Source organism: Phalangium opilio, unplaced genomic scaffold (assembly GCF_054372755.1).
Source record: "Phalangium opilio isolate 3A_F unplaced genomic scaffold, DU_Popi_V2 ptg000013l_1, whole genome shotgun sequence".
In the NCBI taxonomy this organism is placed as follows: Eukaryota; Metazoa; Arthropoda; class Arachnida; order Opiliones; family Phalangiidae; genus Phalangium; species Phalangium opilio.
This window is the reverse complement of record NW_028324148.1, coordinates 12,935,110-12,948,117: the sequence shown is the minus strand read 5'-3', so window position 1 is coordinate 12,948,117 and position 13,008 is coordinate 12,935,110. Positions and strand designations below refer to the sequence as shown.

Below are 13,008 nucleotides of genomic sequence, written 5' to 3'. Positions count from 1 at the left end.
CATGATTCTTGAATATATAGTTCTTTTAATGTATTCCGATTTTCAAAATAGTTCTTTAATCGATTAACCGATTTCAATCCGTTAAGGAAATCGGAGCAAGTTTTTGATTACTCACAGTTTTCCTATTTCGGTTTTTTTCGAGAGCATTGTTCACCAAACTAAAAAAATCTCAAATTGAAATTCGGAAAAAGTGTCTAGTCGGTATTTTGAAATTTAAACTAATTTTCTACGCTCACTTTAAATAATAATGGACGGTGATTACGGGTAGGTACGTGCGAAAGCATTATTTTTTAAAATCTGGGGCGAATTTATTTTACAGATTTTCATATTTTATATTTTATATTTTTATCTTTAATATATCTATATAAAGAAACCGAAATGTTCCAAAATATTTTCATCAAATCATTCTTGCGTTAAAAAATAAAGAATCATTATCTTTTCTAAAGATGCGATAGATTTTTTTTCACTCGTAATATTGAGATTCCGAAAATTATGTGTGGATCGACCTGACCTTATTTTTCGTGTTAAGTAAATGAAGAATTTCAATATAGACACACCATCATGAGGAAAATTTATCCGTTATGCTAAACGAGATAAATATAAAATATGCAAATTTAAGTGTTCGGAAAATAAAATTTTAGCAAATAGGTTTATTTTTGTTTAAATGAGAGTTTAAATTTTGATAAATAAATTGTCTTAGAACTTTCATTAAATAAACAGTTATTTATAGAAAAAAATATGAAAATTTATATTCAAAATTAACCTGTCAATTTGAAACTATGTTGTAAATTTCCTTTAAGTTTCAAAAGTTAATGTGCTAACTGCTAAACCCAATGTGCATTTTTTAAGAACAAAGCATATATATTTTTTACAGAAAATGCCACAAAGAAATCCAACCAATTAGCAATAGCTAAAGCGTCACGTGAGTCACGTGAGTCACGGTCATTAATTGGTTAAAGTTCTCTAATACATTTTTTATGGAAACATTTAGGCTTAGGACGTAAACTTTTGTTAATGTTAAGTTTTGTTAATGATTTTATTTTCAATGTTATTTCACCCCTCTAACTCAATTTAAACAAGTTGGGAAACCAAAAATAAACCTCTCCGAGCCGAGACATTTTTCTTAAATAATTAAATAAAGTTTAATTGATATTAATTATTTTTATCGTCAGTAATTTACCTTAATATCAGTGAAGTCGTTTTAAGAAACGTTATTCCGAAAATCATTTCAAATATAGCTATTGTTTACCTTTGAATTCTCGCGTATGCCTCTTCAAATTTTATTTTTTTTTTGGAAATTTAGGGTATATAAGGCGATTGATTCACAGTTAACGATTTGATAAGAAATCCCGCAATTGCGTTAACCTTTGGTGGAAGCCCTGCCATTGGAAGGCTAGACGTTTCTCGTAACCCTAGCCGATCGCCGCGCAAATCTTAACCCTAACGATGATAATGGAGTAGAAGCTAACATTGTTTTCTACGAACGCGTTTGCTCCGATTTTCCTACTGCGATCGAGGTGACAGACACACAGACACGTCCAGTGTAATACCTCTCCGTGACGTCATCTTCACTCGAAGAGGTAAAAATGGTAATCTTATCTAGTCATTTCATTCTCCCTTGAGAAGTTGAGAATATTTTATAGATGTTTATAATATAGCCATAAATATAAAAATAATTATTCAATATTCATAGGGTACCACTATGGAATGTAGAAATGTTAATGAACTATATGAATAATATTCGTGTCACCGGTGTATTCGGTTCATCTGCGCGGAAGTAACACCGGGGAAAGTACATGGCAATAAACTCCAAAATACGGTCGAACGTTAATAGCGACTCTCGTTACAAATGTACAAGCGAATAACCAGGAAATACTCAACATAAAAAATAGTAGAGTTTACGAAAACCAGGAAAATATTTTAGTGGATTTCGGTACAGTTATGTTGCGAAAAAAAATCACCTCAGAATAGGTGTTATTGTCGATTAACTATGTACCACCATAAGTTTATAAGAGATATTCTGTAAGTGTGACACCTTAATATACCTTTTCGATGTAGGAAAACCTCAGTATTGGGACATACATAGCCGTCTCCGAGCACTCTCATGATACAAAACGCGTACAGCGCAGGTGCCGAAAAGCAAGACGGAAGGCAAAGTTTTACCCCAGTGTCTTTCCCTCTTAGTTACGCCGAAATGGTCTATTTTATGTTTTGAGAGCTAGTTTGTAACGGCCTGCTACTGAATTTGTCGTATAGCTGCTAAAAGCTGCGTTCCTCCACAATCTCCAATCTTCTATTTTGTTATCCTGACTAGGGTGGATGCTCTCATGACCTCTGACCTCCAGGGCTTTTATGCCATTAGAGCAGCATCTGGGAAGTTCTAAGAATGTGACTTATCGGAGAGTTGTGAAGAAGCTCTCACCAAATGGGTTTTATGATAAGGTTGACTTGGGGATGTTAGCTCTGACTTTTAGTATGTAAAAAAAACGTAACTAGTTTGGGGTGTCCTTTGGGATAAAAAGGTAATTGGAGTTGCATTTTTGAACTTTGACAAGTTCGAAAACGACGAAAAAATGGACTGCAAGGTTTTGCACCTCCATATTAAGTCGGTTCGATAGCATCTCACCTGGCGTCGATTGAAAATAATCTATCATGTTTCATTTACGTTACAACACCGCGACTAGCTAGTTCTCAGTAACTAGTGTCAGACTTAGGAAACATATCTTATGAAGTTACGGAATCAGACTAATCTTTCGTTAAGTGACAAAATTATCAAATGGTTCAGTGAATTCGTTCAGGATATGCACGATACAAATACCGTTATTATATCTTAATGTCATTTTGGATTGATAAAAACGTTTCGATTGTATTTGCTTCATTAATTTATTAATTGTTGGACTTAATTATTACTGAACCAAGAATTTTGAGTGTTATATTTCTTTGAAAACATCAAATTCCTTTGACTACTTAAAAGGCAAGTGACATAATTTTTAGCACAGACGGAATTTCAAAATAACAAAAATTAGGCTTAAAGATTATTTTTCTTCATATGTTAGCGCCAGTTTTATTAATGTGAAACTTCGAGGAGAGAGATGAGATGGGAGTAGCAATGTTAGTGGGTCATGTGCAGCAATGAAAGTCTCCCAGAGTACCTCGCGCATGCCCCTACCTATGCTAGAAGAATGATAAGTGCTACAGCGTAGCGCAATTTGAAAACTGAAGCTAGTCTTCATGAGTTAGCTTCTATTTTAACACACAGAGGGCATTGTCAACGTTTTCATATCGTACGACCCTACCAAAACACCACCGAGGATGCTGGAAGGACTTCTTTTCCGTTCCATAGATGGGGGTACAGAGGCTACTTTGTAGGTATAGAGATTACTACTCCACCTCACCTGTCTCCTCCAAGAATTATACTAGTTCAAAATAATTTTGACTTACTCGTTGTAAAATTGGAAGATATGAATACGGAAGACTCGACATCTTTATAAACGGAATAAAGGTTGACTTCGTAGGTGGCGCCAGGAAGCAAGTCGTTAACAGTGAAGGGTGTCGAATCCAGTTTAAGGTGCATATTACGAACGGAGGAGTCATCTTGCGGCGAGAGAGGGACGATGGACAAACGAAAGCCGGACACACCACCTGTTAACGGTGGCGCCCAATAGATGTCAGCTTTCTTTCCCGAATGTATTGTAATCGACAAGTTTGAAGGCGGATCTGGCTCTGAAAAGAAATGGAAGACAAATATTTATCATCGGTAATTTTACCTTAGTAAAACAATTACTAATTTTGGCACTTATAACCTAATATATATCTACATAAGTAAAAGTCCTGACTGACTGTCTGATAATCAACGCCCAGTTCAGAATCACAAAACCGCCATAGAAATTAGTATGGGGAATATGGAGGCGTAACGTTTCCAATTAGTTGTATGTATTCCTTATAAACCGGGTAACAGATTGGAAAACTGGGTCTTTGTTGATACAAAAAGTGCGTCACAAGCAAAGGGAGATAAGTTTCCAGTACATCAAAGTCATTCGAAATTGAATTTCAGCACTGTTTAAAGCTAGGCACATGGAAATACGTATCTTTAGAAGAATCTGCCTTTATTCTGGTATATCAAGGTCACAAAGTAATGAAATTAAAGTATCCCTCTAAGCTCACTGCGCATGTTCTCAAAAATTACTATTTTACTGGACCTCTTTAGAATTTAAGCCATGGTCATAGACCTGAAGTATGATAGGCCATACAACAGCATAGATGGGCACTATCATATCATTTGATAGTTTTACCACTTGATACGATAGAAAACTAAATCTGCCCCAATCAAAGTATCAATTTTGATAGTTATTTTCGAGAAAAATTTGAATTATAATGATCGATTGAGTTTGATAGCTTAAAAAGTGCACTCGAAGTTGATATGATTCATTGAGTCGTTGAAATCGTCTAGAGAAAAATATCGATTCTCAACGTGATCTGGCTACTAACCCCATCTTTTAGAAATCATAAAAAATGATAGGCATTATTCCTTGAGAAATATATTGATTTTTTGAGTGATTTTATTTGGCGACATCTGTTTTCTGATTTCATTTTAAAAGAATTATGAGCTAATCTTTGATAGGCAATTTTGATAGTTATGAAAATTTCTGGAAAGATAAGTCGTTTTTTGAATGATATCGAAGTTTTTAATATATTTGAACGTTAGCAAGTGTAGGTTTATTCTATAAGAAGATTCTGTATTTGGTGGTCGTTATAACCCTCTCAAACAAATAAATAAAAATAAAATAAACGATGGTTCAACAGTTCAAACTGTGAAGACGGAGCTTCTTGTATATAGAAGCTCCGTGCTGTCACTGATGTGAACGACTACTCGAGGAGGAAGAACGATTCCACGAAATCATCCAAACGTAGAAGTAGATAAATTAAAGTGTAGAGTTTCTGATTTTTATTACCCACAGTTATTAATTGCAATTTTTGCCTTTAATTATTATTAGTTAACCGTTTATAGTAGATGGTTTAGATTAAATCGAGGGCGAATAATTTGAAAAAGTTTGGATAGTAGCTAACTATAGACAGTTAAAAGTCAAACTTGAGAAATGAGATTTTGGAAATTATATGAATATATGAAAATATTCGAAATTCTACAAAATCAGGAAATATCAGGAATCGATTAAACAGAGTAAAATTAGGTAGAGACCAAATCAGTTTGATCGAAAACAATCAAATTTAAAGTCCGGAGATTAAATGATCGATTAATTTAGTCGTTCCTAAAGATTTCAATTTGATTTGATAGGCAAAAAATCTATCTAACAATGAGAGCCAATCTAACATATTGAAGGAAGATTTGATAGTTTCACCATCTATGATTTGTTGAGCGGAAAAAAATCTATCTAACAAATAATGCCCGTCTAAAATATAGCTAGAAGAATTGATAGTTTCGCCAAATATGATAGTTTGAGAGGAAAAATATCTATCTAACCAGCAGTGTCAGTCTAAAATATAGTCAGAAGAGTTGATAGTTTCGCTATCTATGATAGTTTGAGAGGAAAAATATCTATCTAACCAGCAATGTCAGTCTAAAATATAGTCAGAAGAGTTGATAGTTCCGCCATCTATGATGGTTTGAGAGGATAAAAATCTATCTAAGAAGGAGTTCCACTCTAAAATATAGCCAGAAGAATTGATAGTTTCGCCATCTATGATAGTTTGATAGGAAAAAAATCTATCTAAGGAGGAGTGCCCAACTCTGTACAACAGCGAGATACTTAAGAACATACAGGTGTACAAGAGGAGGATTTTACTTGGTATTAGATTATTCTTACAAGAAGCAGCGCTCTACCAACGAAGCTTGAAAAGCTTCGAAGCATTCCAGATGGATATCGAAGAGCTCGCTCATTTGTCAATCACCAGCCATAGTAACCTTTAAACACCATAATCACACATCGCAAATTCCAGTTAAAGATTTAAGGTTAGTCTATACCTGATTGTTAGTATAGAGCTCTATTGTTACGCTTATTAACTCGCCCACTTACAATCAAGGTCGGCTTTTTATTTTGATAGCCCACTAAGATTTCATTTATCGCGATATTTTAACTAAATAGCAGGGATAGATATTGCTTAGTTTCTGGAAATGTAACGTCATCTGTCTAATATTTGTTTTCGGTGCCAAAAACGAATTTTCTTCATTTTATCAAAAGCTCATAGATTAAAACAAAAAGTATCCTTCATTGAAGCTTCCTCGTGCCTCGTATTATGAGAATCCCCCTTAACCTCTCAGAATAGCATCGACCCCCTTCACGACCGTAGCACAGGGTACACGCGTTAATAGAATCAAGTAGCCGATATAGTACCAAGAATAAATGTTTAGATCGACACCATAGAGTACTATTTTCTAGAAACCTCTGACCCAGCGTGGGAAATAAGGCGGTGGCACAGGGCAAATGACCAGTTTAAAAATTAAATTGGACGGGGGTGCTCAGTGGTCCACGGGACCACTAAGAAAACTCAAGGGTAACGAAAGTCCAGACATAAAATCAAATACTTTTAATTCTCCACTTCTTTAGTTTAGCAGACGACGTGCCCTGGTCAATGGTCATGGACCAGTTTATTTATTCCAGGCCAGGGGGGTGGCTGCGTAATGTCCAGTTTAAAAAAATCATTTCCCACCCTGCGAGTCCGACCTCAACAAAGCATTTCTCTGATTGGATGGTTCGCGTAAGGGTTGTGAGTTGGGTCGTTTGCTTCTCATTTAACATGGCAGACACGGAAAGAAGTACACTTATTTGTTATAATCCATGAGCTTTTGGTTAAATTCACCAAAAATTGACTTATCTGAAAATGTGTCAAATATCTGACTATGCTCAATGGTGTTGTAGCTAATGCGCACCGTGATCTCATGTTTTTCTTAACAACCACTATTACTGGTCCTCTCAAATCAGCACCATACTGGCCACCTTTGAATCTTACCTGTAATAACAGGACCTCTCCATGCTAAAAGGTTTCGCCTTGTATCGTTGGAATAGTACAGTTGAAAAGTGTACTCTGTTCCAGCAAGGGCTTCGGATATAATTATGCCTTCAGCCGCTTCGAATGAACGGAAAGTAAAGTTGGGTGCGGGTTGTCCTTGAGTGGGGGTGTAGTCCAATCGGAATTCGCCATCGGGACTTCGAAGTAATTCCTCTGGAAGATGCAGCTCGATGTCGGATCCGGAACTAACCTGCAAGAGTTAAGGTATTTCGTTAAAATTAAATACAGCTGTAGGTGTGGTAGCGAAACGCAATTTATGAAAATGCTAGAGTAAATTTAAGATAAAAATAACTAGTGTTGTAATCAACCAAACAGACACCATAGGAAGAGCACCAATGAAAACGCGCTGAAAGCCTTACGTGATGTTACGGTCATTAATTGGCTACAGTTCCCTTAGGCGGTTTTTAAAATCAAGAATGTGCCTTAGGCTAATTACCAAGTACACTTTCAGAATTTATATAAGATAAAATTAATGGGATATGTTTGGGGAGTTGAAGTTTTGTTAATTATGTTATTGTCACAAGGAAATAATAAATTACACAACTCTGATTTCTTTAACAATAGGAACTAACTATATTACAGAGTTCGAAAAAAACCATCCTCCAAAAAACCCCACTGGTTTTACTGCGTTTTTAAATATCATAAAAAACCCACTTTATAAAATCCATCACTAAAATCTTCAATTTTTAATTTAAGTGCTAGAATATTTTCGTTTTAAAAAATGGTTAAAGTTTTTTATTGTTTCAAATTCAAAATTATTATTCAATAATATTTATTATTTTTTATGAAACGTTTTTGGTTTTTTAATTAATCAGTGACTCTTGAATGCTAATTAAAATCCAGGATAGAAAATTAAATCCTAGAAAAACCTAAAAAAGAACCTAGAAAACACCCAGAAAAAAACATTGAAAAACCCCAGAAAAACCCTAAAAAACCCCAGAAAAAAACCCCAGAAAAAACCCCTAAAAAACCAGAAAAAAACCTAATAAAACCCAGAAAAAAACCTAGAAAAAACCCTAATAAAACCCAGAAAAAAACCTAATAAAACCCAGAAAAAAACCTAGAAAAAACCCTAATAAAACCCAGAAAAAAACCTAGAAAAAACCCTAATAAAACCCAGAAAGAATCTAAGAAAACCCAGAAAAAACCTAATGAAAACCCACGTTTTTTTTTCGAACCCAACTATATTACCCCATAATATTATAAATAGCAAGGCATATTGTATTAAAAATTCCAAAATCAATTTCATATTTAACAATAGCGTCGAAGATCTATCACATTGTTCGTTAAAAATTACGAACAGTCAAAAATATAAGTCACACCCAACGGTAACAGACTGAACATAACGGAGAGCTACAATTGAAATTTAAATTTGATGAACGATTCGATTAGCATTACGCCAGCCGCCAGGGAAAGTACAGTACAATTGAATTTTTTTCCGAAACCACCCAAAAGCTCATAGACATTTTGCCTGTCGCGGTTTCGCGGTACCCCGAATTCTCTATTGTTGCATAATCTGGACCGGAAATAAGTAGGGCACGTTGCTAGCGCCTACAATTATCACAATAGGTTAATGCGGAATAATTTCTGGGTGTATAATTTTTGAACGAGTCAACGCTCTCGAAATTAAAATCGTGACCCAGGTGACATGGACAGTGAGTATGTTAATGACAGCTAGAGTAATGTCACGGCTAGGAAATAATAAGTAAATTTCGATATGTATAATTATTATTATTATTTAAATATATGGTTCGGCTTCAATGGGTGTAATAAACATGGAATTAGTGTCAAAATGAATTATTCGAGTACAAAATGATTACAGAATTTAGTTATTGTTATTTGGTGACCGTTAAACCATAATTATCAATAAAAATTACTTGATGTTGAAAATTATTTGTAAGATAATATGACAATATTAGCTGGACCATAAATAACATATTATTAAGTTCTGACTGACTGATAATCAATGTTGAGCCCAAACCGCTTACCTAGAATTCTTAAATTTTGCAAGGACTTTTAGTACTCTTACGTAGATTTTTTTCCATTCCGCCGCCATCTTGAAAAATGACGGCGGTTATGACAATTAACTATTAATTATTATTTTATATTTATATTTTTTCGTTTTCAATTTTGAGTATCGCTAGATATAAAAACCATACCTAGTGGAAATTATTGAAGAATATACGAATTATCATGAAATTATAGGAGAACATAGGAAGGACTTAAAATATAGGAAAATATAGAAAAAGAACAATTACAACTCTTTTGCATGTAACTGCCAATCATCAGTTAAAACAGTACTCAACGATGATAATTTTAGAATTAATTTACTCATAATAAGCCATAAAGTTTTCGCAAAAGTAAAATAAAATGAAATCGATGTTCTTTTTTGTAAATTTGCGTGTAACTGCCTATCATCCGTTAATTCAAAACTCAAAGATAATTTTAGAATTAAATTACTCATAATAAGCAATAAAATTTTCGCAAACTGAAATATAATGAAATTGATGTTCTATTTCGTAAAATTGCGTGTAACTGTCTGTCATCCGTTAATCCAAATTTCTAAAATACTTTTATAATTAAATTACTCATAATATGCTACAAAATTTAACAATAAAACTTCCGTAAAGTGAAATTTTATAAAATTGATGTTCTATTTTGTAAATATCCTTAGAAGCAAGCTACTACATCACTTCCATGTAAGAACCCATAGAGTTACGAAGACAAAAAAACCAATTATATTAGAAGTAAGATGAGACTAGAAGTAAAGAGCTCTAGCATTGGTAGTAGATCCTGGTACTAGTGAAAAAATTTGAGGATTTTATGCCGCTTCCATCGCGCCTACACACTAGAGAGAAAAAATTGGTCGAGTTCCAAAAACATTTCCTACCCCCTTCCCCTCAACCTGAAGGCGCGGAACACGGACGCGGGTGCTTGAATCTAGTTCGACCATCTACCGCCACGAGCGTCTCACGTTTTGGAGAGAAAATTCAAAAACCGCCAGCAGTGTGTTATCAAGAATATTCACTTTCGCCAAGTGAAGAATTTGGTTAGTTCAGCACTTCTAGTCTCAACTTACTTCCGATTCTACTAAAATACCGGAATCCTTCAGAATACGAAATAAATGGGGTTACGTGAAAAAATATCAAACACAAAAACAAGTGTTATACGCGGGAGGTATTATTATTGTCGTTTCACTGGAGTGTAACGAATATTTCCAATAATAATGTCAATGACGTTCCTTCGTAGTACTGTGAAGTTCAGTTGTCAATAACTGTTACTAATGGGAGGAGATATCGAATATATCTCGAACTTAAATAAAATTACTATAATTTAGTTTCCGGCTTTTCCAGATATCGAATCGTAAAAACAGTACGTAACGGTCGATTGAACAGTACGAGTTCCGATTGGTTCCAACCAACCTTTGGCAAGGTAAAAATGGTGTGTAGAAGGTTAGCCAACTTGCTAGAGGCGCCATATAAGCCGTGTTATGCGCCTCCACAACATCTGTTTCTAATTGCATTTGTATTTAAATTCATTTGTATGCCGTTTCATTTTCTATTTAATTTCAAGTGTGTTTAATTTCATTTACATTTTTCTGTATTATTCGTATGTATCAAAGTCACATTTTCACTGCTTAGCTCCACACCAGGGAGCCGCCCTGATCAATAGGGGCGCACTTTGTTCAGCTACCAAAATAAACCTGCAAGCCTTTGCTTTAAAGCGATACACCGTGCCAGAATTTGTTCCTTTTTTAATCGAAAAAGCGTATAAAATAATAGATATATTAATTAGAACCATGTTTTATCTAAAATATTAAATACGATATGAGCAATTAAGTTTACGTAATGGATACTACGCGCTAGGCTTTCCCGCAAAGCACTGGGGACCACCACTATAGACCATTTCGTTGTAACTAAGAGGGAAAGACACGGGGGTAAAACTTTTGCCTTCCATCTCGCTTCTTTGCGCATGCGCTGTAGTCTTTTTGTATCATGAGAGTGGGCAGAGACGGATGCCAATGTATCAACCCCCTTGTACGTCCCGAAACTGAAGGTTGCCTATATCCATTTTTACGTCGAAAAGGTCTATTGGACGAATCCGTCAGGTGTCACTAGGCGTCCAATAGGGGTACTTCCCACTACTTCGAAGGAAAGCCTAACGCGTAGTGTTCATTAGTAAAACGTAATTTCTTGTATCATGTTTAATATTGTAAATAGACACATGGTTCCAATTAATATATTAATTATTTTATACGCTCTTTCGATTAAAAAAAAACAAATTCTAGCTATAGAATTACTCCAATTTGAAGTGCCATACTTCTAAAAACTATATTACTTATGTTATAGCACCATTGTTTAAGTCGTTGCGGCATACCAGAGCGTTCATTTAATCTAATATTAGTGTATCAGTCCATCTCGATATTGGCGTGTCTTTCGTTGTCGGTTTTTAATTCTTTTCTTGTTGATTTCCTGTTGGCCCGGTTCCTTAGAAATGTCAGAGTTATTTTATGCAAAATAAAAATTTGTGAAGCCGCAATTTAAAGGCAGATTATTTTTGTCGCTCGTCGGAAGCACCCGCTTTCCTTTGCCAACTTAATAGACAATAAAAAGAAAAGTATAGTAAAAGCCCATGTCTTTTTCTCGGAAGTTGTCAGTGTAGCGAAGGTTTTTGTTTAGTTTCCTGGAATGCTTCTATTAGTACTTTTAAAATCTAGAGAAGCGAAGCGTGGGTTATTTATTACATAATAGACCCTTTCAGAAGTCGCGGGTAATACGTGTATTAAGTCTGGTGTTTGAGCACATTGTTGTCTTAAAGGGAGTGTTAAAACTTAAAAGAACATCGTCGGGTGGGTAAAAAAATTATTTGAAATACGCCATGGGCACCACGTGATGCCAAAATACAAACAGTCCACTTGGAGTGGGACTGGACATCAAATCCTTGATTTTCACGAGATTGCAGCGCCAATTCCCCCAAGTGGCAATTTTCGAAATAAAATGAATTAAGTTTCTTTGAACCACGCCTTTCCTCAGTCACGTGCCTATGACGTATGTAAATAGTTTTTAGCCACCCGCCGCTGCCCGCTTTACAGCTCCTTTAAGACAGAACATAAGGAATGTGGCAAACAAAGACGCTAGGTACGGCTTCAAACAAATGGACTTTGGTGGACTAGTAACGTCTTTGTTGTCCACATACCCATCAGTGTTCCGTATTAACCCCATGTCTAGCAGACGATACTGTGATACCTTTTTGAAACGCGTCTATTAGAAATAAAACGAAGAACAATTAAGTATGGAATGCAAACATAGATACGTCTGCCACTCTGCCAATAGTAAGGGAAATTTCAACACCAGACCCGAGCAAATTACCTCATAACCCTTCATTCTCTAAACTAAACTACCCAGGCAAGTTTAAAGTAGGCCGTTATTGAACCTCATTACTTAAATAAATGATAGGAGTATGAATATGCTTGGAGAAAAGAGGTGAGATGGAGTAGTAAGTTAGTGGGTCAGCCACGGCAATGAAAGTCTCTCAGTGTACCTTGCGCAAGCCCCTGCCTTTGTATTTTGGCAGGGGATTTAAAAATAGAAGCTAGTTCTCGTGAATTAGCTTGGTTTTATTAAGACACAAAAGGGATAGTCTGTACGACCCTACCAAAACGCTGAGGATGCTGGGAGGACTTAAATGCCGTTCCAAGGATGGGGTTACAGAGGATACGTCACATCAGAAGTATATAATACTTCTCTTTGAGAGAAGTGTGCCACAAAGCGGTGTAATGTTAACGTGATTCTTCCCAACATCATTTTACATTTGGAGCAGGGTTACTAAAACCGAACCACATACGCGATAAATAGTTCGTAGCTCATCCTTAACTCTATTAGCGCTCAATTATTTGCCAAGGCGCATGCGCTTGTGGATTTTTGTTCCACGTCAAGACGAGCTTTGTGGGTTGATTTCTGAAGATTTAGTTCCGAACAGTAA

General features: G+C 35.4%; 1 protein-coding gene across 4 annotated transcripts in view; it reads right to left on the bottom strand.

Annotated features, from left to right (window-relative positions):
- Nucleotides 1–13,008, bottom strand: part of Ptp10D (Protein tyrosine phosphatase 10D) — a 35,109-nt gene that overhangs the window by 12,670 nt on the left and 9,431 nt on the right. For all 4 annotated transcript variants that reach the window (XM_089864629.1, XM_089864632.1, XM_089864631.1 and 1 more), the window contains exons 3-4: nt 6,967–7,216; nt 3,442–3,723 (exon numbers count right to left, since the gene is read on the bottom strand). In XM_089864629.1, coding sequence (XP_089720755.1) covers nt 3,442–3,723; nt 6,967–7,216 — 532 coding nt within the window. The remainder of the gene's footprint in view (nt 1–3,441; nt 3,724–6,966; nt 7,217–13,008) is intronic.